Source organism: Calypte anna, chromosome 10 (assembly GCF_003957555.1).
Source record: "Calypte anna isolate BGI_N300 chromosome 10, bCalAnn1_v1.p, whole genome shotgun sequence".
Taxonomy (NCBI): domain Eukaryota; kingdom Metazoa; phylum Chordata; class Aves; order Apodiformes; family Trochilidae; genus Calypte; species Calypte anna.
This window is the reverse complement of record NC_044256.1, coordinates 2,038,635-2,065,559: the sequence shown is the minus strand read 5'-3', so window position 1 is coordinate 2,065,559 and position 26,925 is coordinate 2,038,635. Positions and strand designations below refer to the sequence as shown.

Genomic DNA, 26,925 nt, shown 5'->3' with positions numbered 1-26,925 from the left:
AGCTGTGAGGTTCACATACCAGAACCTACTGCCCTTCAACTGTTACATGTTTCAGGAAAAAATAAGGATGACAGAACTTTACAGTTAATTCCTGAAGGTTAAAATGATGCTAAGGTTGAAAACTAGCTAATAAAACATAAAAAAAGAAACAAACTCCTAAGCAGGGACACAGGCATATGGAAAAAAAATCTTCAAGAAATATGAGCCCAAAGAGACCATCCCAACTAAGTGAAATTTCCCTTTCTGAAGGCTGCCAACTTGGCATTTTACATTCCAGGACAGTGCTGCCAAAAGTCAGATTCATACTGAAAAGAAATAATAATCATTTTTTTCTAAATCACCCTTCTCTTAGTGGAATAGCAGTTCTAGCTATGACTGTCAGTAACACAATATTTGTGATTTCTGAAGCAGGCATATGATTCACCCAAATAATACAGATCTTTTCACCCCAAAATTATACAGCACTGTGCAAGTACTTCTTCTGAGAAGTAGCAAAATCATAATTCTGGAGTGCTGAAATTTTTTCATCACTGTTACACCAAAAACTATCCAGTCTTCCTACCTGCATATAACAGCAATGCTTTGAATTTTATCCAGAGGTGCTGAGTGTTCTTCATCTCCAGGTTGGATTGCTTGTTCGTGTAGGCATGGAAAGAAATGAGAGAAAGGAACTTGGAGATTTCAAAACTGTTGTCTTTCACTTTTAGATCAAAAGCTTTGGTGTAACTGATTAGAAGGGCAGTTTAAATTAAACATCTTTCATCACCTGAGCCCACTCACATTTAGGGAATGAATGGAGAGTGTAATTCTGTCAGGTTACAGAAGTCTTGAGTGTTCAAGGTGATTTAAAGGGAAAAGAATATTGCCAAACACAGATTAAGGTGGCAGAAACAGAGCTCAAATTTATTGAATCCTTAACTATGTCACAATACAGTCATACATATCGTGTGATATATGATCTGCAGCACAAAAGGTGGTCCCTCTCTGGGAGCAATACAGATGCCTCTTTCATTCCTGGTGATCAGACATAGGAGGCAATGCAGACAGTTCAGTCAGAACCCAGCATTTCTCTTTCTCCTGTTCCATACATGCCTGAGCACCCAACATGCTCTGTTACAGTCCTCTGTACATCAGAGTAACCACCCACTCTGATCATAATATTTTGAAGTTGTTTCTAAGAAAATCAAGTACAGTAGGCACTTACAGTAGTGCTCTTACTTTGCAATACAGAAAGAAGTTTATCAGTCTTTCACCATTGTTGCAAGAGCAGTTTTGAACTGTTCTTTTGATATATCCTCCTAAATACAATTTCTCTAGGTGGGAAACTTATTTGTGCTCCTCAGTGATGATCATGGGGGACACAAAATTAATTTTCTTTTGCTGGGTGGCTGACACACCAAGACCTCCTCAAGACTCCCAGACCGTCCAGGGTGCCCGTATCCATTAAATCCTTTATGATCCAGAAAGGGCTGAGTGCTGCCTGGTTATCCTTTGGTTTCAGACCCCACCAGGCTGCTAAGGACTTTACTGCAACTCTAAGTAGTAATATCTCCAGAGGGCCAGAAGTTGAGCACTCTAACTCAGGTTTTAAACAACTAAGAGGTCCTGTCCTGGGTACAGAGGATGTTAGGGCATCCTGGAGCTCTGGTGTAGGAACACCCTGTAGGAATGTTCCTCACAGGAACCTCACATAGAGGTTTCAAATTTAGCACACAGTTCTAAATCAAGCTCTGAATTTATAATCTGTGTTTGTTAGGAATGGAAGGTCACATCCTAAAATACAGTTTTATAGACTGGGAAGACATTTCAGTCAAGTACCTGTCTGCATGTACCTCTGCATCAGGCAAGCTGTCACAGCAACAGTGTTTACTAGAAATGAGCCTCCAACTGACATGCATTGACTTATATGCATGTCAGCTGTAAGTCTGAAATGAGGTGTATGGTTTATATAATGTAACTCATAAAATTTTAAGACACAAACTTAAGATCCTTTTTATTCTCGTGGTAGACTTAAAAAAAAGTCCAGAATCATGGACTTTGATATAATAAAGAAAAGTCTTCCTAATGTAGAAACATAAATTGGAGGATGCTCAATTTTAGCATCATAAAAAGTTACTGAAATGAGGGAATCCATTCTGAACATATGTTATAAATGTACAAGAGAGGGATTATAAATTATTACAAGAGAGGGATTTTTCTCTTCACTAATCATCAAGGCCTTTAAAACGATTTAACTTTTACATTGATCTTAAATCTCAAATGATCATTTTTGGTACTGGCTAATAAATGCTAGATTCCTTTAACTGAAGTTTTGCTATGGATGTAGTAGCTCATTTTCCAAACAATGTGTAATATGTGTAAAAGCTAATTTATTGGAGACATAACTAACTTGTAACCCCACGTGAACGTGGGTTTGATAAATTTTATACCCTTGTGTTCCCCATGAGATCAGTGAGCAGGATTTGAGTCCCAGTTTTGTTCTGCTGTGTTGCCTCTGTTGATAGCCATGGAGGTGAGAGCTCCTGTCTCCCAGAGCAGTGTAAAAAAAGTGTGCAAGCTGAAATTAGGGTATTAATTAATACCCTAATTAACCCTAATACCCTTATTAACTTATAACTTATTATGTAAGTTATTATATATTAACTTATTAACTTATTAATGAGAATTCATAACATGCAGCATGCCTGAATACTGAGCTGTCTCTTTTTGTTGAGCAGAAGATGAACACTTGATACTTAGGCTTGAAAACTGTGGCCGTGATAATGCTTAACTGTGCTCTCCATGAAGGGCAGCTGTAACCAGAATTGAAAACAGAGACATTTTTATTGACCTGAAATAAAGCAGCATGTTAAGCAGACTTCATGCAGAATAGCAGCAGTTTATACAACCATATAAATATGTCTTGAATTTGTGTCCAATTCAGATGTCCAGTAGCAATGTTCAGGACAACAGCCTTGTTTTCCAGAGTTTATTATGGTAACCATGAGAGATATAAGGCCTATTTTGGGCCCTCGAGTCCTGAATACACATGGAACATGCTTGGCTTGTCAACACAAGACAGAAAACAATGAGCAGGCATGCAATGCAAGGAGCATTAATAAAAATAAGCTCCAGCTCACCCTTCCCTAAAAGAAGGAGTGAAGACTAAGTAAGAAAATACACACCAACAGGAACATACATAGCATATCCTTCATCAGCATAGTGAGGGTCTTGCTTATGTTGCTCTCTTTTCCTGTGTGCATCAAATCCATATCCCTTTTTTCACTTTAAGTCTCTGGACCTAAGATTCCTGTCCAAGAAAGTTACTTGTAACACTCTGGGGGACTATTGTTAATGCTTCATTTTGCTTTTGCCCATTAGTATGAGTGAAGAAATCCATATTAACCACAGTTAATGAAGCAGTGGGATGAAGCTGTCAGCAGTAGGGCAGTCTAAAGGGTTAATCACTAAAGGAGAATGTTCTCCCTAAGAGTGGGGCAGTGTGCTAGCAGTAAGAGAGGCATAAGGAGGAAAGCAAGTTGTGCATAGGATGAATATTGCAAAGAATAGCCCTTCAAATCATGCAGCTTCTCGGGACATCCAGTTTTTAAAAAAGTTGCTGTTTTCTTGATGTATGAAATGTCTGTAAGCTCCCTCATTAATCTGGGAAAATAGAATGTCATAGCAGTACAGTAGCTAAATTGTTATCTCAAAACAGTAGTGGAATACATATAAATCTGTGTCGACAGCTAATGAAGCTGTGGATTACAGGCTGCAGCAGTGGAAAGCTGCAGATATATAGGGTTTGATCCAAGAAAATGGTGACTGTCATGTCAGAGATACACAAGGAAGTAGGCTGGTCTGTTTGCAGTTTTATTACAGTAATTAAGATAATGTCTGTTTTGGCTGCTGGATGGTGAATGAGGTGCAAGTCTGCCTGAACACTGGTTGTCCCTCTCACCACTTCCAAAAGGCAGCAGATGTAGCAAAGACTGTAAACAAACTGAAGCTTGTTCTTAAAACTGCTAAAAAGGTTTCAAATTATCACTTCTGCACAGGACTGTGATTCCTAGCTTGACCGTGTGGATTCTAACAAGGTCTGACAGGTGCTAAATACTTGTTTATATTTATTTCATTAGTATTTTGCTTCTTTATGTTGGCATTGCTTTCTAAATAAAATGATTTAGGAGCAAAACTGCAGGTGATAGTTTTTAAATCCTAATAAAATAAAAACCCCCAGATTATATTCTAAGCCTTTTGAAAAGTCACGTTTCCATTTGGCTCCATGGTTCTAATCAGGAGTATATATTTCAAATATACAAACATTACAATGTATACCCTTAGAGAGGCTTGTCTGCCTGTTAGCTCAGTCAGTTTTTATAACAATATATTTTCAGATATAAACAGTTTGCTCTTATTGAAGCTTGGAGAAATAGGAGTTTTATACTTGTTCTGCAGAGTATGCTGTTTCTCATCAAGCTGTATTGAATTCCTGTTTTTAATAAATAGTGGTGTATTTTAAGCAATGAAGTACTACTGTTTAGTATCTTTCTTTCCTGGAAGGATATATCCACATTTTTAAATTCTCAAACCCTTTTTGTAAGTCATAAACCTCAGACCAGTTCCTGAGACTCCTTGATAGCAGAAGCTGAAACTCGTGACAGCCTATCATGAAAATTCCCTGCGTTTCGTTAAACTTTTCTTCATAAGATCCTGCATGGGTTTTGATCATAATATAGCTATTTGCCTATTTTTCTGTGTTAAATACAGAGACTTGGTAAAGTTTGAAAGCCCTTCTGGTTTCCCAGCTCCATAAGCTAACATAAGAAATCCTCTAAGTCTTGCTTCCCTTCTGTGATTAATTGAAGGGGATTTGTCCCTCCTGACTATTTTACTTCAGCAGCTGTTACAGGCACAGAGGAAGTTTCTTTAAATAGGAGAATTAAAAAGAACTAAATCCACAGAATCTCCTCTCTACATCAGCTACCTAAAACTTAGGTTTCTTGTATGGGTACAGTTGTCTTCTGATTCTGTTTCTCCTGGGTTTTTCCTTTAGTCTGTGTCCTGGCAGCCAGCTCTGAGTTTTCCCTGGACTTCACCTTTGATGTGGACTAAAACTCTGCTACATGTCTGAAATACACTGTTGTCCAGACTTGACCAAAATTCCTCCAAGCAGCATACGTAAAGTTTCATACTTGATTTTCCAACATTTTTTTCTGCTTTAAAGCCCACAAGCAGAATGAATTACGTCTTTTACCTTTTTATTGTAAACACTTAGGCTTCAAGTGATTGTAACTGACAGTTAAAACCAAGAGGAGCCAGTGGCCTGTTCAGATACACATTAACTGTAACACAGGCAACATCAAAACCAAACCTTTCTACCAGCTCCTTTAAGCCACCAAACCTAGCAGACAGATTTTTATAGTTACTGTTTTTTAACAGCTTTATCTTATGGTAAAACTCTAAAATTCCTAGTCTTTTCTGTGAAAAAAAAAAATAATGCTTGCATTTTGAGTTATTTTACAATTGACTTTTTTATGTGTATTTTGATTCATTCACTGCTCCAGAGCAGCACAAAATGGTAAAAGGATTTCATCCAGCAATCTAAGCTTTTTCATATGGAATTGTTTAAAAATAATGATGGAGTGAGAGTAGAAAGCAAACTAACTTTAACCTTTGGCAAAATTGGTCAATTTTCTCATCTTATATAGTCACAAAAAATTCTGTAAGGTATCATATACAGTAATTAATTTGGGGCTATCGTTTGACCATGACTGTTGGGGTTTTTTTCTGTTTTGTGCTGTTAAAAAAGCTTGGAAAAGATTGAAATTAAGGAATACTACTTGGCAAAAATAGCTGTGCTCTCATGTGATACTGTGGAAATAAACATTTGAGGTACTTCAGTGTATTTAAGTGACAGCACATTTTGGCTACTGCAGCCTACAAAATAAAAAATTGGGCATAAGAAGATATTTTAAAGTGAGGAGTACTAAGGAGTCCCCAGGCAGAGAATCCAGAGGTGTAGAAGGACACAGAGGAGGTCCCAAAGCTTTGAGCTCATCCTGTTGCAGCCACCCAGGTTTGTACCTCACTTGCAGTCAGTTTCAGATGCCAACACAACTTGAAACCATGCTGCAGGACTGCACATAGAGGTGCAGCTGGCAGAGCCAGGTGATGGTCAGGAAGTGTCTATGCTGACTTTGTTCAAACAAACTCACTTTAGGACCACAGAGCTGTAAAGTGAAGATTTGGGGCACGGATTCCAGCTGTAGGAAAAGGAAAGTAGCATCATCAATTGTTGTGCAGCATAGACCCACCCAAACCACACTTAGAGCTCTAGATTTTTCATTCTCTATGGAGTAAATCTTAGGGTCATTGTGAGTGTTACAAACCACCAGCTGAATGTGTATGGCACTTCTTTTGCAGCAGGTAAGTGGCATTAAATAATAATTTTAATAATCTCTTTACATTCCTTCAGCTTGTCTCTCAAATGTTAAGACCTATTTTCAAAGAGCCCTAGAGTGGTGTTGCTGGTTTTGTGGCACATTTTCCCAGCTATGGCTATGGAATGGCTCTCACAGTGTCAAACAACCACACCAGCTTTGGAATCTGTGCCACATTTATCTCCAGCTGAATCCCTCCAAAAGGCTGACTGCTAACTGGCAGAGTTGTGGAGGTTCAGTGTGACTGGTGGCAATGGTGTCACTTATTTAGTGGGGTAGATACTGGAAAATAGCACAGCTGTGTTGCTTTTGTTCTTGCTGTGCCTTACCTGAAGATCTGCTTGCTTCTTTCAAGTATTTGTGAAGTAATTGTGTTCTTTGTATAGCTTGGGTCTGGCTGAAGTACAGTGGGGACATCATCCTTGCAGTAGCAAATGATGCTGTAGCAGCAGACATTCATAGTCTGTAAAGAGAAGTATCTTGGAAAGAAATGGTACCCACTCATGTGGGTAAGATAGAAAGATAGAATAAGATAAGATAGAAGATAAGATAAGATAAGATAAGATAAGATAAGATAAGATAAGATAAGATAGAAGTTCTCATGGATAGACTTTTGGTTTGGTGGTGCTTTTTTACCTGCTTTTTTTAGCTTCTCTAGAAAATGCAACAATGACTGAACAGGATGATGATCACCCAAACCTGGCAGTTGCTGAATTTGTGGCTGAGTTGCTACAGTGAAGAGAAATATCTGTAACATAAAGAGCAGTCTCAGTCATCCGGTGTTGCCAATGTCACTGGAGCAGAGCGTGTGTGTAACAGAGTAACTTCTGAGAGGCTCTTTAAAGAAGAAAATTTTCTTCTAAGATAATTTACCACCTTTCTAGTCAAGGAAAAGCTACTTATTGGTTCTGGACAACAGGAATATTGTCAGCCTTCTGAGTGCTCAGTCTTTTCTGTGGTCAGCTGAAGTCAGCAAAGTTACAGTTTGGTCTAGAAAGTGGTCCTTGTTCCTACTGATCTCACAGTTCCTTTGCTTTTATTTTTTATAAAAGGGAAAGATACCCCCATCTCATTTGTCATAACTTCAAACACTTCATATACACTTCATGTCTCATAACTTCATACACTTCATATAACTTAATACTTCATGTCTCATAACTTCATGCCACCTATCATATTTTCTTCCAATTATAAAAAACCCACTATGTAAAATCAATCTTTGCAGTCTTTTTTGTTATTATTTCTAAGTGTTATTGGCTCTTAGTGATTTTATTTTTCTTTAGGATGGAAGCACAGTAGGTGAGATAAAGACCAGATAATGCTGTACTGTATTTTCAGTGTTGATGTTTACTGCATCTTATATTTTGGTGTTTCCTTTGATTGCCCATGGATTTCCATAATTAAATCCAGGTGATTTGCCTGATGGGTTTCAATTAGAACTCAGATTGTATTAAGACTAATTGAACAATTTTGTGTGCTTTGTTTTCTATTTGCCTGCCTTCTGCACACTGCTCTTCAGAGTAGTGACAATCTTACTCTTCCATAGTAGTTACTCTCCTGCAACAATTTCTGGGTCATGAATAATGTGAAAAAACCAGGAACAGTACAAATCATGGAGGGATTATGCAGGTTTGAATGTGAGAAGGGAAAGGGCATCCTGATTTATTTGCCTCTCTCTTAGCCAAAAAAACTTCCTCCATTCTTTTATGTGCATACCCAAAAGATACCAAAGAAACCTGATTTCCCTTTGCTCAAGCTCTGCTGGTTTGTCTCGGGCGTTTCATACTGATTTTATTGCTACCGTGCAGTCTCCCGTAATAACATCTGACTGAAATCAGAAGTAGTGTGTTTTGTTAACTGCTCAACCACTTCATTCCTAAATTCCTGCACAACTATTTGATTAAGATCATCTGGTCCTGGTAACTTATTTTGCTACTTAGGTAGGCAGTTTGTTCCAGTGCCTGCAGCCTGTCACTGAGGCAGTGAGAGGCTCCAGGGAGTTCTCCCACCTCTGCTGGCTGCTGTTGCAAGAAAGAAGTATATATGTAGGCTGGTGACCCAAGGCACAGCTTGTGTGGAGCCCCTAAAGTGCCCCCAGGATTCAAACTTTAAAGCTGTTGAATTTCTGCAGGGTCTCACTCAGGTACTGTGAACCCATTTGGGGAGCAAAGATAATGTGAAGAAAGATATTTAAAGATACAGCTGCACTGCAGTCAGAGGGAGTGTGAGATGGTGCCCAGATTACTGGAAGCATTTTCTGGAGACGTTGTGGTTTCTTGACACATTAGGCATCAGGCTTTTTTCCTTTGCTGTTTTTTAACACTTGACTTACTAGAGGTGCTCCATCCTGGGCAAGTGTTCCCACTGAGTGCTGCTCTCCTCCTCAAACGGCTTTAATGTTTCTCTGACAGATCCTGGAACATATTTGACAACACACGTCAGGACCCCACAGGACTAACAGCAGTTCTGCAGGCTACAGATCTGGTTGGAGTCTTGCATATGCTGTACTGTGTTCTTTTCCATGGGACAATTTCTGATCCAAACACAGCAAGTCCTAAAGACAGCTATGCAGCCAACACAGTCCAGGTTGCCATCCACAGTTTACGTTTCTTCAATAGTTTTGCTGTTCTTGATCTCCCTGCCTTTCAGGTAATGGACTCTTTAAAACTTTTGCTTAGTGTGAAGATGGTGATTACTGCATATGCTTTTGGATTAAGTTTTGTCTTTAAGATCTTAGTTACTGAAGGGAGTTTCATTACTCAGTGTTGGGGGGTTTCTCGTGCTTAAATTTATTATTGTTTTTTCCACTGTATAGCTATGGCAAATGAATTGAAGCAAAAAGTGAATATTTGGACTGTGCAAAATGCTGGATCACATCCATTACTGCTTCTACTTAAAAAACCTCACTTTTGCCATGGCACTTTTTATTTCTAGTAAGCCCCAAAACTGTAAAAAAAAAAAACCAACAACAACAACCGTGATCAGAAGCATGAAATAACAGTTTTTCTAGTGGGAAAGAACTTGCTCATGTTATAACCACAGTTTATATTTGTCAGGGCTTTCAGTGGCTACTTGCACTAAGATTGCACAACCAAAACTAAGGATCACTTGATAGCAATTTTTTTTTTTTATCCAAGTAAAATTTTATTGGCCAAAAAGTGGAAATAATACTTCTCATGAAAAAAACTCCAGAAGTATCACGTTGATTGTGGGCAAGGTATTTTCTTACCTTATTCTGCAAACAGATTTCTAGTGTAAATTAATAATTTTGCCATTAAAAAAAAAACCTGATGTATTTCTCAGATAAATTGCCAAAGATGTTGTTAATATAAAACGCCTGTCAAAAAGCATTGCTTAGCAAAACACGTTTAGCAGCATCAGTCTTACACAACTCATCAGAATAGGTTTCTGTTTCATTTAATGTGTGTTTTGTATAGAAGCTGTACCACTCGCTTCATCTGAAATGCATTAAGCTCAGCAGGAGCTTTGTATGGCTAAAGAATTCAGCGTGAGTCTCCTTCAGTTTTTATTTCTTGCCTTGGATTTTTAGTACCTCTACTTGGATTTTTGGTATCTCTAATAGCAGCAGTTTGCAGGCAGCAGCACCCATCCATACAGATGGGGCTGTGTGACCCAGGGGTTGGTGTTCCTGTGGGGCACAGAACCAGTGTATTTACTGAAGTTCCCTGTAGAACAGCTCTTACACCATTAACCCCCATTTCTCTCCCTAGATCAAGGTGTATCAAAGTCATTCTTTTCCACAGCTTGCCCACTAACTCTTGGTTTGGGACTGGCTGATTCCTTGTTGCTGTAGGTACTACAGAAACACACCAGAGAGTGAGAGTTAAAAGGGAACACTTACACCTTGTTGGAGGCCTGTAGCACAGTGCTCCAGCAGAAGGGCTGTCCCACTGATACCTCAAGAAACAACTACTACTTTTTAAAAAACAAGCTTCCACTTAACACTGTGTTTATCCTCCTACCATTGTACCTTAGCATTTCAAACAAACATCATCATTAATTCCCAAATCTGCATTGCTTGGTTCAACATAAAATGGGGCGAGATAGTAATTAGTGTGGAAAGGTGGCAGAAAACTTAACGAGTGTGAATTCATTCATTCAGCTCCTCAGTGCAGGGCTCCCCCACTCAGGAAGTAGCTGCTTAGCTGTCTGGCTGAATTGTTGACATAATATTGTTTGTGATGGAGGGACACACTTCTGTAGCCTCAGCAGCTATCGCTTTCAGGGTATTAATGTGATTTGTTTCTGTAATGGTAAAAAATCAACACAGACCTGAGGCAGTTTGCTGTCCATCCTGACCTTGTGGACTCTAGCAGGCTAGCAAACAGCAGAGGGGAAAAAAAGCATAGTTTATGTACTGTCTGATTATTATCTCTAAGGAATAGTTTTATCACATCATAGTAAGGCTGTCGAATAGGTTTTTTGATTAACAGAAGAGGTCTGGTATTCTGGAGTTTGTATTAGCACAGATGGCTCCTGGGTGTATATTTCATTTAATTTGACAGTCTAAACAATTGAAAGATGGTGGTGAGAAACAACACAGGCTCCTGAGATGATATTAATTCTGGCTAAAAAGGAAGCATAGTTTCCTTGAAAAATTAGTTTAACTTTTATACACAAACTCAGGTGCCCTTTGCCCTGTTATTATCAGGAGAGGTTAAACCCAGAGTGCTAGGTCACTGCATGCATGGACAGCACTAATTAAATAAGGGTGGACCTGAGAACATGGAACTTACATGATGTAAAGCAGTAAATGGTGGCTGCTTTCTGTGTTAAGTTTGGAAAATACAGTAACTTACCAGAACACTTGAGGTTCGAGATGGAACCACAGCTGAGTCTGCTTTAGCTCTCTAGGATTCCACTTTGCTGGATAGATTTGCAGGATGCTAAAACTAAAGTATGCTACAGACTGGGATTTGTTACATGTACTTAACACAGGCTACAAGGTATAAAATCGAGAAAACTCTCAAATGAAAGAGATTTTCTCACAGGCCTGCATTGCAGTTTCATTAGACTTAGTAGACTGTCATGCTCATTCCTTGTGCTTTAGTTTTCCCCTTTGACCTTGTGTCGTTCTGTCTGTTTGACATGTTTATTAAATAGAGGCTGTAGGCTGCACTGATAAAATCTAATTCTGAATCTCCACATTGCAGCAATTTGCCTACTTTTTAAAAAGCTTCCCGGGAAGCTTTGCAGCTGAGGGTTCACCCCTTTTGGATGTTCCAGACTTTTTTTTTTTTTATGTTTGAAAAGTTGTTATTTGTTATTAATCTTTGTATTACATTCAGAGTTATTAATGAGAAATGCATTTTGCTCTTTTGCAGAAATGAAGATGGTTTGGTTTCTTTGGCTTACTACTAAGAAATACTATTACCATTAAGGTTTCCTGGTAGATGTAATGCATGTCAAATAAAATGGTCAACCTAATGCTACACTGAGTGTCAACTAAACAGAATCTTGTTTTTCCTGTGTCCCTTTAAAATCTGCATTTATTCTCATGGTCTAGTTGGATATGCTGAGTTCCTGAAAAAAGGGACCTGATTGCATCATCCTCCAAAAACCATCAAAACAAAGAACATAGTCTGTACTTTGCTAAAAACACCCATAAAAACAAGGGGTGCAGTTGATGTCTATGTAGTTGATACAGTTTCATACAGTTCATACCTACTGCTAGACTGTAATTTCTGTTTCTTGGTTTTTATTCCAGTCCATTGTGGGTGCTGAAGGACTTTCCCTGGCGTTCCGGCACATTCTCAGCTCTCTGCTGTGGTACTGTTCCCAGCACACCTGTGAAGGATTGCTGCATGAAGTCATTATTTGTGTGGGCTATTTCACTGTAAACAACACAGATAATCAGGTAAGGTAAATGGAAAGTGGGATCAGAAGTTACCAGATGCACATTTAGTCGTGGATCCCTCTGGAAAACTTATGCCCTCAGCATTGGTTTTGAAGTACTTGGGGATTCCTATGAGCACAAATCTGTGTCTTGGCAAAGTGTGAGCTGAACGTGCATCTTGACACAAAAACCTGAATATTAGGAGGCTATAAGGAAACTCCATGTTCTTATGCAGACAGTGATGCTGACATGGCAGTGATTTTAGCTGCAAGATACACATAGCAACAGACACTTCTAATTCCAAGTTAACTTCATCTCATCTTGATCAGATGGCTTTGGTAAAACCCTTCTAAAGCCAAGTAAGCTGGTCTGACATGAAGGCACAGCCTCAGGTGCCAGTGTAGCCATCTCCCTGATAGCCAAAGCACTAGTTTAAGTTTAGGCCATTCTTATCTTTGCATCTTTTCAGTAGTAAAACAGAAACTCTGTGGAAATCCTCCTCTAACTTCCTTGATTGTTGTCCACTTTTGCCACTCAGGACCCTCTGACCACTCATAAGAACAACTTATAAAATAACAAACTTCAAAACTATTGCCAACATTTCAGTTTTAAACCTCCCAGTTCCCTCAGTGTATGTGTAGCCTCTCAGGGCATAATGGCCAGAGCAGAAGTTGGCACTTGGTCTTTATTTTTGAGTGAGTGAACCTGACTCTGGGTGTGTAGAAACTGTGTATTATGGTGCCTGTACCTTTGGCATGATTCAGCTGAATGCTATATTTTGTGAAGTTACTTGTTTTCTTCTGTTTTGTTCCCATTTTTCTTCCTTTTGGAAGAAAATATTCCCACTTTTTTGGGTGGGGATTCAGGATTAGGAGCTTAGACCTCTCAGTTAAGACAAAAAGAAGAAGAAAAGTGTTACAACTTGTCAACAAGGTTTTAGAGAAAAGCTGTCCCATAATGTTCTTACAGTTGTTTGCAATAATTGGAGTATTATAATATCTTCAGGCTGTTGTTATTGTCAGAAGTCTTCTATAAAGCCAACCACATCCTGGGCTGCATCAAAAGGAGCACAGACAGCTCTTGTGAGACCCCACCTGGAGTACTCTGTCCAGTTCTGGAGTCCCCAACATGAGAAGGACACAAAGCTCCTTGAGCATGTCCAGAGGAGAGTCACTAAGATGATCAGAGGGCTGGAGCACCTCCCTTGTGAAGCCAGGCTGAGGAAATTGAGGTTGTTCAGTCTGAGGAAGAGGAGGCTCCAAGGTGACCTTATATACAATGTCTGAAGAGGCTACAAGAAAGCTGGGGTAGGGTGTGTAGTGAGAGGGCAAGGGGAAATGGTTTAAAACCTGAAGAGTGGAGATTTAGGTCGGATATTAGGAAAAAAAATAGTTTCCTGTGATACTGGCACTGGTTACCCAGGAAAGTTGTGGCTGCCCCATCCCTGTAAGTGTTCAAAGCCAGGCTGGATGGGACCTTGGGCAATCTGGTCTAGTGGAAGGTGACCATGCCCATGCAGGGGGAGTGGAGCTTCAGGTGATCTTTAAGGTCCTTTCCAAGCCTAGCCAGTCTACAAGTACAACTGGAGGGAGGATCCTGCAGCCTCCCTGCCTGCTGCAATTAAATCCCAATGGGGATCCCAATGGGGATCCCAATGGGGTCTGGAGCTCTCTGTGGGCAACACTTCCTAATCCAGTGGTTCTGCACATGATAACCCTGCTGCTTTCTGATCCCCACTGCCACCCAGCGGGTCGTGCTGGCACCCAGCAGTGCCAGCAAACTCTGTTGTCTTTTCTCTGCACTTCCAAAAATGTCTTTTCTGGCACACAAGTATAAACAGATGTGATTCATTGCACAGAGGCCTCCCAGTGATAAACGTTCCGGGAAGAGGGAGGAAGAGGGATTTGCTACCACGAGCAGTGGGAGCAGCTCAGCCCATGCCCTGGGGCACGGGTCTGACCGTGGCAAGTGGGCTGTGAGTCAGGGCAGCAGCCAGCTCAAGAGGCAAAGTTCTGTGCAAAGTGCATTTTCCTGTGAGCACACTTCCCAGATGGTGATTTTGCTGTGTCTTGAAGTCTTCAGTGCGTGCTCTTGGGGCTCAGGCCATGTGCCATCACTAACCTACCCCCAGACTCAGCTACTATTTTCAATATTAAAAGGTGTCTCCTGCAGCTCTGAGAGTCAAGTTTAGATCTTCAGTGGAACACCTTTAGTGTGTTAGTGCTTTTTGTACACCAAAAGCATCTTTTGCAGTGGTTTGCTTTGGTAGAACTGTCCTGAGGTCTGTCATGAGTTGCTTAGCTTCTTATTTCATTTCTTGTACTCCTACTTGATAAGCTTTAAACTGAGAAGTGATGTTTTGGTTTGGGGTTTTTTGTTGTTTAAAAAAAACATTTTGAAAAACTCAAACATTGCCCACTCAGTACTTGGAAAATGAGGGGAAGGTTGTTGGTTTTTTTTAGTAAAAGCAAGTGTTGTTTCCTTTCACTACAAAACAAAGCAGTAAGACTTGTTTTAGGCATTATTTTCAGGTACTGTTGGTGTTGTGTGGTGTTGTGCCTTTCATGAGTAGGGAAGTGCTTTCTATTTATTCACTTATGGTTTAATTTATTTGTTACATTTTGGGCTTTTACTGTTTTCCTTCCGTGCTGATCAGCTGCAGCATCCTACTAAAAATAAAAAATTGGTCTAGCAGTGAAAGCTTTCAAATAGTAGGCTTGAACTCCTGGAAAGAACAGCATGATAAAAATAGATACACCAGACTTGAGCTGTGAAAACAAGTTTCCATAGAGCCCAGTAGCTCTTTTATTTAGCATTTGAAGAAACTTGAAAGGAGTCAATAACTGGTGGTATTTCAGAGCAGATTTACATTATTCTTGAAGTCAAATGCATATTTGTTTTGAAGTGTTTGTAGGCTAAATACAGGTTTTCCTATCTAAATTGGTATTCCTTGTTACAAACCTTCTTTCCTTTCAGCTCTCAGAAAAAAGAACAAATAGCTCTATGGAGTCAGTGTTCCTTTCTGATTCCTTTGTCTACCCAGATGATCAGCTACATGTCCAAAATGGAGTATTATAATTACGAAAAAAAAAAAAAAATGCATGAATTATTCAAAAAAATCTAAGTTTCCCAGTTTGGAGAATAGATAGATTTCTAAAAAGGAAGTTTTACAGCCTGTCAACCTCAGCATTGACCTTCTGTAGTAGTACTGTGATTTAATAAGTGAATTATTACCACAATGCAGGCAAAATAATAAAAGGGCAATTTCCTAAACATATTCACAGAAGAAAAACTTCCAAGAGCATCATATGCCAGTCACTTAATATAAGTTAGTCTGGGTTTATTAGACCATCTATAAAAAACTCTTTACGTTTGGTTGAGCAGCAAATTGAAAAGGAAAATCTTTCCTCTTGTACAGCTTTGAGATTCATCTTTCCCTGCAGTTTCCAGGAGCCCCCAGTAAGAGGGGGGCCTCACAGTGGGTCCTGCTCACCCGCAGGGGACAGTGGCTGGGGCCTCTCTAAGTTTCCCACCATGGCTGGCTCCTGGTCCAGGCCCAAGTGATCCTGTCGAGGAGCAGTGAGGACAATGGATTCCAAAGGAACACATTCCTAAGTGTTTTGATAGTGCTTGCTCTGTTTATTTTTAAAATAAGATGATTTTGCTGACTCTGCCCACATACAGTATATTAGTAATATTCCTTTCCGTTCTTCCTAGTTTAAGATTCATAAGGCTTTTCCAGGGCAGCTGCTGTCACTGAGGGAATAAATCAGTTATGAGAGTGAAAATTGCAAAAAGCAGAGAGCTTTCCTTTAATATTTTAAAGGCTTTAACATCATTAGTCAAGCCCAAACTGCTCTGTTTTGTATCGGCACGTGAACTTTCTGTTTACTACAGTCAGCCAGCCTCTCTTGCCCCAGCTGGGCTGGGCTGGAGCAGGCATCTGCTCTGTGTGAAGTCTGATCAAGGAAACAGATTCTCTGTGTTGGCCACCATTTAATCTATTACCGTGCAAAAACAGGTCCCATGATGCTAAGGACAGACTTGTAAAACTAAAGTGCCAAATAAAAATAATGTCCAATCTTTTAATAAGCCAAGCATCCTGGAAGATTACAGTTTCTAATTAAACTGTTCTTGTTAATTAAAAATATCCTTCTAATTCATTACATTTTTATTCCCGTTCATTCTTTGGTTTAATTATTATAATGAATATAATTAGCATGTGCTGTCAGCTTGTTTCATTTGCATATTATATTGGCTAATTGAATGTGGTCCTGTAATTAAATTAACATGAATGACAGACGATTTAGCATCTTTCACATGGCTGTTTTGGGAATAAAAACCTTTCCATATTCATAGCAGTCAGTGAATATTTTTCATACATAAAGGCATCACAAATAAGATGATCAGACTCAGGACCTTGCCTGACAGGCTCCAAATGGAGCTGCATTGTTCATTGCTATGCATGTATTTAAAGAAAAGTATTTTTTGTTCTTTGACACACACGGCATCTAGTGTGCTCTGAAAGAATCTCACTGGCTTTGGGGATTTGTGGGATGTGGATTGCAGAACAAAATCTCTGTGAAAAAGCTAAGGAAAAGTACATGCAGCTTTTGAAAAAATAATTACAGCAAGAACTTCCCTCAGAGTAACCAATGCAACTGGAAAAATTCAGGTACACAAACCATTCCTATTCCATCCCCAAACGTTTGTCTTCCTGTAGCATCAGTAACTGCTCTGTCTTGCAAAGCCTTCATGCAAGGCAGTTGTGTCCATAGGAACAGTACATAAATCTTACCATAAACATACAAATGATTGCAGTGTTAGTATCTAATAATCCTTATGTATGAAATAAAAGCTACATTTAATAGTGCCATTCACTTCCTAGAAATTTACCCTTCCTACATGGATGTGGGAAATGCATGATAAAACATGTTCCAGGCATAGCACCTAGCTCCAGTTAAAGGAGAAAGGAGCACTTATAATATAGAATATGTTGGGAAAGGAATTTCTCCTGTCTTAAAAATACAAAATGCCATGCAGCAGTATGCAGGTATAATGTTTAAAGAAATTAAGATATTGTATGGTAGGCACGGTTCTGAAAGGTTCTTGGGATTTATTCCTCATTTCCAGCACAAAGTAAACACAGCAGATAGTCCCCAGGAAAGGCTTCCTACTGAGAGCACAGCACATCTTGCTTCTGTCATAAAATACCCACACACTTTATCCCACAGAAAGTGTTCATCGTGTGGGTATATGCTGTACATCCTAAGCATGGCTGCCAGTGCTGCCAGGTGGTAAGGGACACTTAAAGTCTGAATTAAAAGTTTCCTTCTAGAGGGAACTTGGTGCTTTTGAGTTTCAGTATGCAGCCAGTTTCCTCTAGTGTTAGCCCAAAGAAGGAAAAATACTTTTAAAATGGAAAACTGGTGAGAATCAGAACTTGACAGGAAAACTTGTAAGAATGGTTATAAAAATATTATGTAGAGTTTCCAGGTGGCTTGTTTACTAAAGGCCATCATTAAACCTTCATTATTTATGTTCCTTTTGGGGCTGTGGAGTGACTGGGACAATTGTGATCTGGTAGGTGGAGTTTTTGAAAATACAGATGCTGGAATCAGTAGTTACTGCATAGTTAACATCTGTATTTTTAAGTAAATAGTATTTGAAATTACTTAATTCTGATTCTTTTAGTTTTATCTTCAGAGGAGGGATTTTTAGGAATATTAATTTCATGTTGAAGTTGTGGGTTTAGTTCTTTAAAAAAAAAAGCCAGAAATTCCAAACAAACACAGCCCATAAAAGCTTTGCAGGTTTAAATGAAAAATATGCCTGGCAAAATTTGTGGAATAGCTGATCTCATCTCACTCATCTGAAGTCGTAGTCTTGACTACCATTTAGGAGCACTTCAGTTTGTGAGCAAAAAATCCCCATCAGGTCAAACTCACCAAGTTAAAATGAAGTAAATTAAAACAGATCTGTAATGTATGTTTTGCCTCCATCAGCCTCCTGTACTCAGACCTCAGAAATTCACTTAAGTGACACCTGCATGTCTTGACATTCCTGCCTAGGGAAGTGGTGAGAAGTGGGGAGACCTCTTAGGTAATTTGCCAGACACCTTTGTTTTTATTTGAGGTAACTGATGAACTTTTTAAAGAATCTATCAGAAAGCAAGTAAAATCCAGCAGAAGCACGTGAGATAGCATGTTTCACACATCACATCTCCAGCTGTATATCTAACACTTCAAAACACATCCCGTAATTTGTATTTTTTTTTTATTTTGAGAGGATGTGGGCAAGATAATTTAGAATGGGCAAAGATTTAACATGAAATCAAGTGTATTTAGTTTCAGTTCATGGTGGCGACTGATCCCTGTAGGAAGGGAAGAGTGTGTATAGGAATTAATATGATAAATCAATGCACTTGGTGGATTTATCTTATTGTCTAATTATCAGACACAAAAAGAATAAACTTATCTCCCAACATCATCAAAGCCATAGTTGTGACAGCCCTAAAGCTGAGCTGAAGCTCAGTGATGAAGAGGGAGAGCAATTGGCTGACGCTGCCTCCAGGGAGCGATGGTTCCGGATCTTAGGCCTGGGTCAGGAATTAGAACTATTTGGTGGTCTCCACTCAGTCTCCCTGGACCTTTGTCCACATCAAAAAAGCTCTACAGAGCTTTTCAGAATCCTGCCCAACAAGCAGTTTCTTGTCAGCTAAGAACCTGGGCCTGGAAACCCATGGGTTTGGGCAGCGTGTGGCTCTGCCCCTTCCCCCCCAGCCTGGCGGTCTCTCCTTTTCGTGAGAATAAAATTCCACACAGAGATTTAAAACAAAAATCTCAAGCCTGCAGATATTTAATCAGGCCTCGGGAGCTATTGTCTGTCTCGCTTCATGTGTGAGGGAACTCCCTGTGCTTCTCCCATAAACTCCCAAGTTTTCCAAGCCTGGGCAGAGGCAGAGTGAGTGTCCCCCAGCCTGCCGGCCCCACGCGGAGAGGACACCAGCCTGCTCTGTGTTCACACAGCTCTGGGCTTGGGCAGATGACAGCTCTTCCGAGCACTTGGATGCTGCTCTGAGGGTGGGAGCCTGCAAGAGGCCCAAAAAAAGTCTCCCAACCCCATTTCATCGTGTTCAGCTCAAGTAACACTTGATTGAAGTGATACTGAAACATTAAAAAAAAAACAAGATGCATTAAATCTTGCAGAGTGAGTACCGTGGAAAATCTTACTCATCGTCCTCTCCCCTTAGGAGAAGGTAAATTGTGACACATTTTCATGGCAAAAAAGTACATTTTCTTGCTATCTGTTTGAAGCTTCTCCTCTGCTAGCTCTGTAACATGTCCAGTGGCTCAGTCTTTCACAGTCTTTTTAGTTGGTGATCAGATACGTTCACAAACCCTTCATGTTTACTGTGGAAGACAGAAGAGGAAATGTACTAGTAAGAAAAATTCTTGCAAGCAGGGATTTGGAGAGGGACAGAAAATTCTTGCTTTTGGAGAGACTGCTCTGAGCAACAAAGAGATTTCCTGTGTTTTAGATGGCAATATTTTAATTATTCACACCTTCTGGGAATTCTGACCCAACCTAACTTTTCTCAAGGAGGATGGCAGAGAAACCTCTGTCAATAGCCTGAACTTCTCTTGACTAACATCAAAGCTGCTTCTCTAGCCTTTAAATCAAGAATTCTTCATACACATAAACTGAGTTTCACTTGTGTGAATGAGGAGAGAATCGTGCCCAAAGCAGCAGCTTGAAGTTACAAGTGCTATGTCATCCAAGTTGAAGATGGTCTCTAAATGTGAAAATGATTTCTTAAAAAATAGCACAGGGCTGCAAAAGGTGGTGTAAAAGATCTAATTCTGATCTTTTCAGTTTTCAGAATAATACCCATAGGTCTGAGACATGGTGTGATGGGTTATTCTGTTGGAGCTTGCAGAATGTATGTGTTTCTCTGTATGTTTGATGTATAATAATATTCTCTTCTAATTAAAAATTATTAGGCTGACACTTAAAAGTATAAATCTCCTATCAGATTATTTTGGAAATTAGAAGCTTACCATTTTCTATAAAGCAACAATACCCAACAATTTAATGAGGTATTTAACCCTCTGATTAACATTAAGCAGGAGAGCAACCTCACATGTCTAAACTCTACTTTTATGTCACTGTGTTAAATGCTAAAATACTGTTGGTTTTAAAGTGAGAGTTTGCCTGAATACCTTTTCTAGTTCAGGCATAATTTTACTTATTATCCTGCAGCCTGAGCACACGTGAAGTTCACAAGTAGCCTCAACTGGAGTTTATCTGTTTAATAGCTTTTTTTATTGCTGAATTCAATCTACATAGACTTCATTTATTATCTTGCAACTAAGATGACTTGTTAGTTGTCATTTTGGGTGACCTTTTTGTAAGAGCTTTGTAGAAAGAACTTCTTTATCTACATTTCCCACTAGTATCACTTTTGATAAACATTACTGCATCTTTACTGCATCACTGTGCTTGTATCAGCCACTGCCCTGTCCTAAATGCTTAGAATCACTGCACAAAAACTGCTCTGATGTTTGTTCATTGTTAAATATACACAGGGCAGCACTGAATTAAACCATAGGACAGTACTCATAATGTGGTTTATAGGAAAACTAATGTTATTTTTAAACTGTTCTCTTCTTTCCGAGAGCTGAAATGTGATGTTAAGAAAATAAACCCCAGATTTTTCAAATAGACAAAATTCTTCTTTTTAAATTCGAACGTAGCATTCTGGAACATTGTTTTTGCATTGAAATGGTGCTCTGATTCCTGATAACTGCTAGGAAAAATTTACAACATTCTTTGCTGAGAGCCTTGCCAATAGTGGAGTTTGCAAAAGGGAAAGAAAAGAGCTTGACCTTCAAACAGAGAAGAGCCTAAGTGGTGACATATTCTGCTGATTAAATACTAGCAGTATGAGATCTGTTTATATGGAGGCAAAGAAATAATGCAGATCTAACTTTAAAGGGAAACTCTGGACTACTAGTATAAGGACTTATTTCTTTTAATAAGTTATAAATAACCTGACATCAAACAAAAGGATTTAACTGTTTGATGGAATACCATAGTTACAGAGATGATATGCACAGTTCTTGTTCAATAAAGTTATACACTGTTTGTACAAATTAGAATTGACATTTATATAAATTATACATAAATAGAGAAGAAACATTAATTGTTCCCATACCAACAGTAGAATTTTAGGATCAAGATGTTTATAATGGCCATGTTCAAGTTTGGCACCGCAGGTCAGATGAGATAGTGGAAAAGACAAGGAGTGCCCCTTAGAGAAACATTAGCTTTTTAGTCTGAGTTGTTCTAGGAAAATTGCATCTGAATGTGAAGTACATTGTAGCAGAGGAGCAGTCAAGTAGAAGAGCACATTTTAATGCTTTGTGTCATAAAAATAAAATTCAGTTGAGAAGGATGTTTTTCTAGAAAGGAATTCATCTCCCAGTGACAATGACTGTTTGTTTCTAGATAGCTGTGGCACACACCATTTCATTAGCAGGTTTTTTCTCTCCACGAGCTGAGAAAGGTTTTGGTTCAGAAAGTTTTAAAATTTCAAAAGTTAGGATTCAGCTCCCTTTTCCTCTGTCCACTTCATGCTAGTATATTGTGTCTGATTTGTCATTTGATACAAGATCTGCACTAATACTTGGTCAAAATTACTAATTACTTGGTCAAAGTTACCAGCCTAACTTGGGAGGTGACTTGTAAGGTTTTGTTCATTTGGGTTGTTTGACATCTGGGAGTTTTGTGGCTACAGATTTGGGTTCTCTGCTCGGCAGTCTTCTCTCTTTGCTATCTTTGAGCAGCAAGAAAACAATTTTATTTTCTTCTATAGATGTAAGAAACAGGCTACAGAAAGCACCCACAAGTCACATCATCTCCCTGCTGCAGTTCTCCCTGGAGAACAGTGATGAGATTTATTTTTTTTTTAAATCATTATTTTGGAGGGGGGGAAGCAACCTTTGAGGAAATAATTCAGCAGAATGGTAACATTCTTGTTATCATCTTGTGAAAGTCTTGTAGCTTTCTAAATGTGTGGATAATCTTGAATAAATGGTAATAATTGATAATATTTTGCTCTGGTCTCACACAGTTCAGTCCATTGAGAGTCTGGCTTTCTGACCCAGTTGAATACTCCTCAGTATTTTTTTGCCATTGTGTAGACAAGAAGCTTGCTGCTGGCTTTCTGGTTTTCCTGACCAAAAAAATTAATTCACCGATTTATAAGATAATTCCAGTGTTTTTATGGCATAGATGGGCAGAAATAACTGACATGAATGGTACCCTCGCAGACCTGAAATTGAAACATGTGAAACAAGTAAACCTAAATCCATCAGTAGAATTAGAGTAAATATTGCTCTAAAAATGGGCACTTCCACTCTGCAGTAATCCTGGCCTAACCCTGCTTAGAGCACAAGGAGTGGAAAAGCTCTCAGTCTGAGATGAGCCATTTTTTTGTTACTTGGAATAAAGTATCTGACAATATTTACTACACATCTGTAGAAACATTGAAAACCAATCCGTGATCATAATCTTCTTTAAATCTCTGGGAGGCTGCAAGTGAAGTTTTAAATTGAGTTAGTTTCTCTCTTTTTTAGCACTTTTGTCAGTGCATAGCAGTTTGGGTGGACCAAAAAACCAAAGGACAGAATTATGCTCCATTTACCCCCCCCCACAAAGGGAAGATAAAATGGGAATAAAGACTGGAGACTTGAAGTTGGGCATTAAAAAAATTGTAAACAGATTTTCTAGCACAGGGAGAAGGCAATAACATAAGGGATAAAGAACAAAAATACAAATATATATATAAAGTCTGATCTGGATGCTGGCAGGGACGGGTGCCTGAGGGTCCCTGGGGCAGGGCTGACCCAGGAGAGGGCTCCAGGGCTCTTCCAGCCCCCATGATGTGGATTCTGAAGAGCAGGGGGGTAGCTGGGGGGAAAGGAGCACAGGGGAAGAGCAGGGAAGAGAGGAGGGGAGGGAAGAGAGGAGGGGCAGGGGTCTGCCTGAGCTTATGGAGTCTGGGCAGGGATGGGAGGGAATGGAGCCCTCTGTGTTCCACCCCTCTCCGAGCCTGAAACCCCTTCTGCTGCAGCTCCTCAAACAATACCAACTTTACCTGTGTAAAATGTGTGCAATTACAACTTGGAAACAGATGCTTAGGTTGTCATCAAAGATGCTCCTCTCTGTTCAAGGAAAATGTAAATCATCACAAGGTAATTTGATTGAACTACAGGTTCTTGAAAAATTAGTGGCATGCATCTGTGTTACATATCTAATTAGGGCATATGAATATATAAATGATAGAAATCTGTGAGCTATGTGTTCATATCCTTATAAATCCACACAAATCCATCAGCTTCCTGACTGACGCTTCAGTTTTCTTCATTGGAATTCTGTTGAGTACTTACCAGATGCTTATAAATTCAGTTACCTGATTATGAAGATAGTTTGAAAGACTAGAGGATTCTTGCTTTAATTTTCTTGTAAAATTAACTATCGACTTGGTAAGATTTTACTTCTGATTTTATGTGTAGCTGCTGAAACAATCTGTAATCATTGCATTATTCAAAATATCTGGATCCTGTTAATTATGAAGATTTTCTTACTCTGCTTTGACAAAAAATCCTACTTATGCTTTTAAAAGGTAATTGTAGTTTTGATTTGTGATAAAAGGAATATAGAGAAATATTATAGAGAAAAGATATGTAGAGATATATAAAGATACAGAGCAAGTGAAAGACAAGTATTTACAGTATGTAAATAAATCAGGTGTGCACAAAAACATCTTTCTCCTGCTGGTTCCTATGGGAAGGCTGTCCCTGGTGTATGCCAGCAGTTACATCCCTGCCCTTGAGAGCAAGAAACCAAGTTGCTCTTTTATGATTCTCATTCCTGCAGCATCATCAGGAAGTTATTTCTGGGCCCTTGGTGCTTCACAGAAAAACTAAGTGAGATACAGTATTCCCCTTGCTGCCCAGAGGAAAAACCTACCCAAGTTATTTGGGTTTCATAGGGTTTATTAATTCTCTAGCAAAAGCCTCCAGTCATGGGAGGAGCTCCTCTGCAAGGTGCCAGCAAGCAGTGGCAGGGGAAGGAGCTGGAGCTGCCCTGGTGGGAATGCTTCAGGTCCATGGCCAGACTCCCCATTTAAGTGCCAGGGGAAGCCTTATCACCCCCCCCAAAAAATCATAGAATCATAGAATTGGCTGGGTTGGAAGGGACCTCAGAGATCATCGAGTCCTTGATCCACTCCCGCTGCAGTTCCCAGCCCGTGGCACTGAGTGCCACATCCAGGCTCTTTGGAAAGATCTCCAGACACAGAGAATCCACTACTTCCCTGGGCAGCCCATTCCAATGCCTGATCACCCTCTCCGTAAAGAAATTCTTTCTAATATCCAACCTAAACCTCCCCTGGCACAACTTGAGACCCTGCCCTCTTGTCTTGTTGAAAGTTGTCTGGCAAAAGAGGCCAACCCCCCCCTGGCTCCAACCTCCTTTCAGGGAGTTGGAGAGAGTGATGAGGTCTCCCCTGAGCCTCCTCTTCTCCAGCCTCAACACCCCCAGCTCCCTCAGCCTCTCCTCATAGGGTCTGTGCTCGAGTCCCTTCACCAGCCTGGTTGCCCTCCTTTGGACCTGCTCCAGGACCTCGATATCCTTCCTGAACTGGGGGGCCCAGAACTGGACACAGTACTCAAGGTGTGGCCTCACCAGGGCTGAGTACAGGGGCAGAATCCCTTCCCTGGACCTGCTGGCCACGCTGTTCCTGATCCAGGCCAGGATGCCATTGGCCTTCTTGGCCACCTGGGCACACTGCTGGCTCCTGTTCAGCTTCCTGGCAATCCAGACTCCCAGCTCCCTTTCTGTCTGGCTGCTCTCAGCCACTCTGTCCCCAGCCTGTAGCGCTGCATGGGGTTGTTGTGGCCAAAGTGATGAGTTCTTCTCACAACTTTTATTACTGTTCCATACCACAAGGAGCTTTTAATTTTTTTTGATTGATTGTCCTTTTCTGTTGCTCAAGTGCTGTGTGGCACAGTGCTGGCTTTTGTCACTGTAGTCTGTTTTGAAAGACTGACTTTTTATACTGCTTCAGACTTTCACACCTGGAGGAACTGCAGCAAATGGCCAAGCAGTGTACTCTGCAGGGAATACTGGCCCAAGTAAATCTGAGGAAAAGAATGAGTCTAGCTCATGAGAAATCGTGTTTTCCTAAGTGATAGGCTTCAGATACATCAATATATTGGATCAGATTGGTTGTTCAATATATTGTTCAACCAAAATATATATATATTGGTTGTTCAATCAATATATTGGATCAGATTTGTTGTTCAATATATTGTTCAACCAAGATATATATATATATTGGTTGTTCAATCAATATATTGGCAGATTGGTTGTTCAATATATTGTTCAACCAAGATATATATATATATTGGTTGTTCAATCAATATATTGGCAGATTGGTTGTTGCACTTGGGAGTGCAGTGTGTTTTCCAGAGTCACAGGGGGAGCTTGGATTGCATGGTTGGGCAGAAGACAATGCCTGACCCTCTGGCTATTGGAGATGAAGCACACTAGTGGGACCTGCAGAAGGCTATAAACTGGTGGGAGTGACAAAAAGATACCTGATGTGCAACCACAAAAGGTGTTGCTCAGTAAGAGTCCTCACAGGTCATCATCCCATTCCTCATGGTGCTGCCCAGGAAGCTGAGGAGGCAGAGCATGCAGAGAGCTGGGGATGCAGAGAGCAAGCAGGGGAAATGGCATTCTTGAAGGTGACTTCTAGCAAAGGTCAAAAGTAAACAAAGTCAAATCTTAAAGTGACATATATTGTGCAGCCCTGCAGACTCTCAGCTTACACAGAGCAGAGGTTGCTTCAGTTCAGCCCAGGGAAGGATTTAAGAAGCTCTTCCAGGGGGGGCAGGCAGTGCCCTTGGGCAGTGCTAACCCTGAACTGCAGCTCTGCACCTCTGAAATGTATCAGTCTGGAGTTTGCCTGGTAGCACAAAGGAAAAACTTCATGAATTCATCATAAAATAGCATCAGGTGCTGTTTGGTCCTGTGTTGGGCCAAAAATAAGCTAAGCTAAGGAGGTACACTTTCTTTGGAGTTTATTTAAGCTAAGCATAGGCAAAAACAGTAAAGTTGAATAAATACCTATGAATTTTGAGGCTATTGAATAAAATATAGAAGCCATTTATGTGAGTTGCCTGCTCTGGATTAAAAATTTAAAAAAAAAAACAAAACTGGAGCTTGTAATCATTTGATAGGTCTCAGTTAAAAAAAGAAATAAAACCACAAGCAATTATTAATGGAACCTAGGCACATATCTGAAATTAAGCAGGTGCTGAAATGCTTGGCTGTACAGAAATGCAGTGATACAATTAGGATCTTGTTACATTTGACAGGCATATCTAACTTCCAGGCTAGAGGGCAAGCAATAAGAAAAGCAAATTCTAGGTAAAAGTAAGTGGAATTCCAGTATGTGGCAGGAGGAGTAGTAAGCTTTTTGCACTGGATTTCAGTAGGGAATTGTCTCATATTAGAGTGTTTTGTAAGATGAAGCCTACAGCCAAAAAAAAAAAAAAAGAAAAACCACAAAAC

The 26,925-nt window shown here is 39.8% G+C and overlaps 1 protein-coding gene across 1 annotated transcript in view; it reads left to right on the top strand.

Moving 5' to 3' along the window:
• SCAPER (S-phase cyclin A associated protein in the ER) overlaps positions 1–26,925 on the top strand; it is a 156,287-nt gene that overhangs the window by 122,210 nt on the left and 7,152 nt on the right. Inside the window, exons 28-29 of the mRNA XM_030456965.1 lie at positions 8,834–9,071; positions 12,151–12,300. Of these exons, the coding sequence (XP_030312825.1) occupies positions 8,834–9,071; positions 12,151–12,300 (388 nt within the window). The remainder of the gene's footprint in view (positions 1–8,833; positions 9,072–12,150; positions 12,301–26,925) is intronic.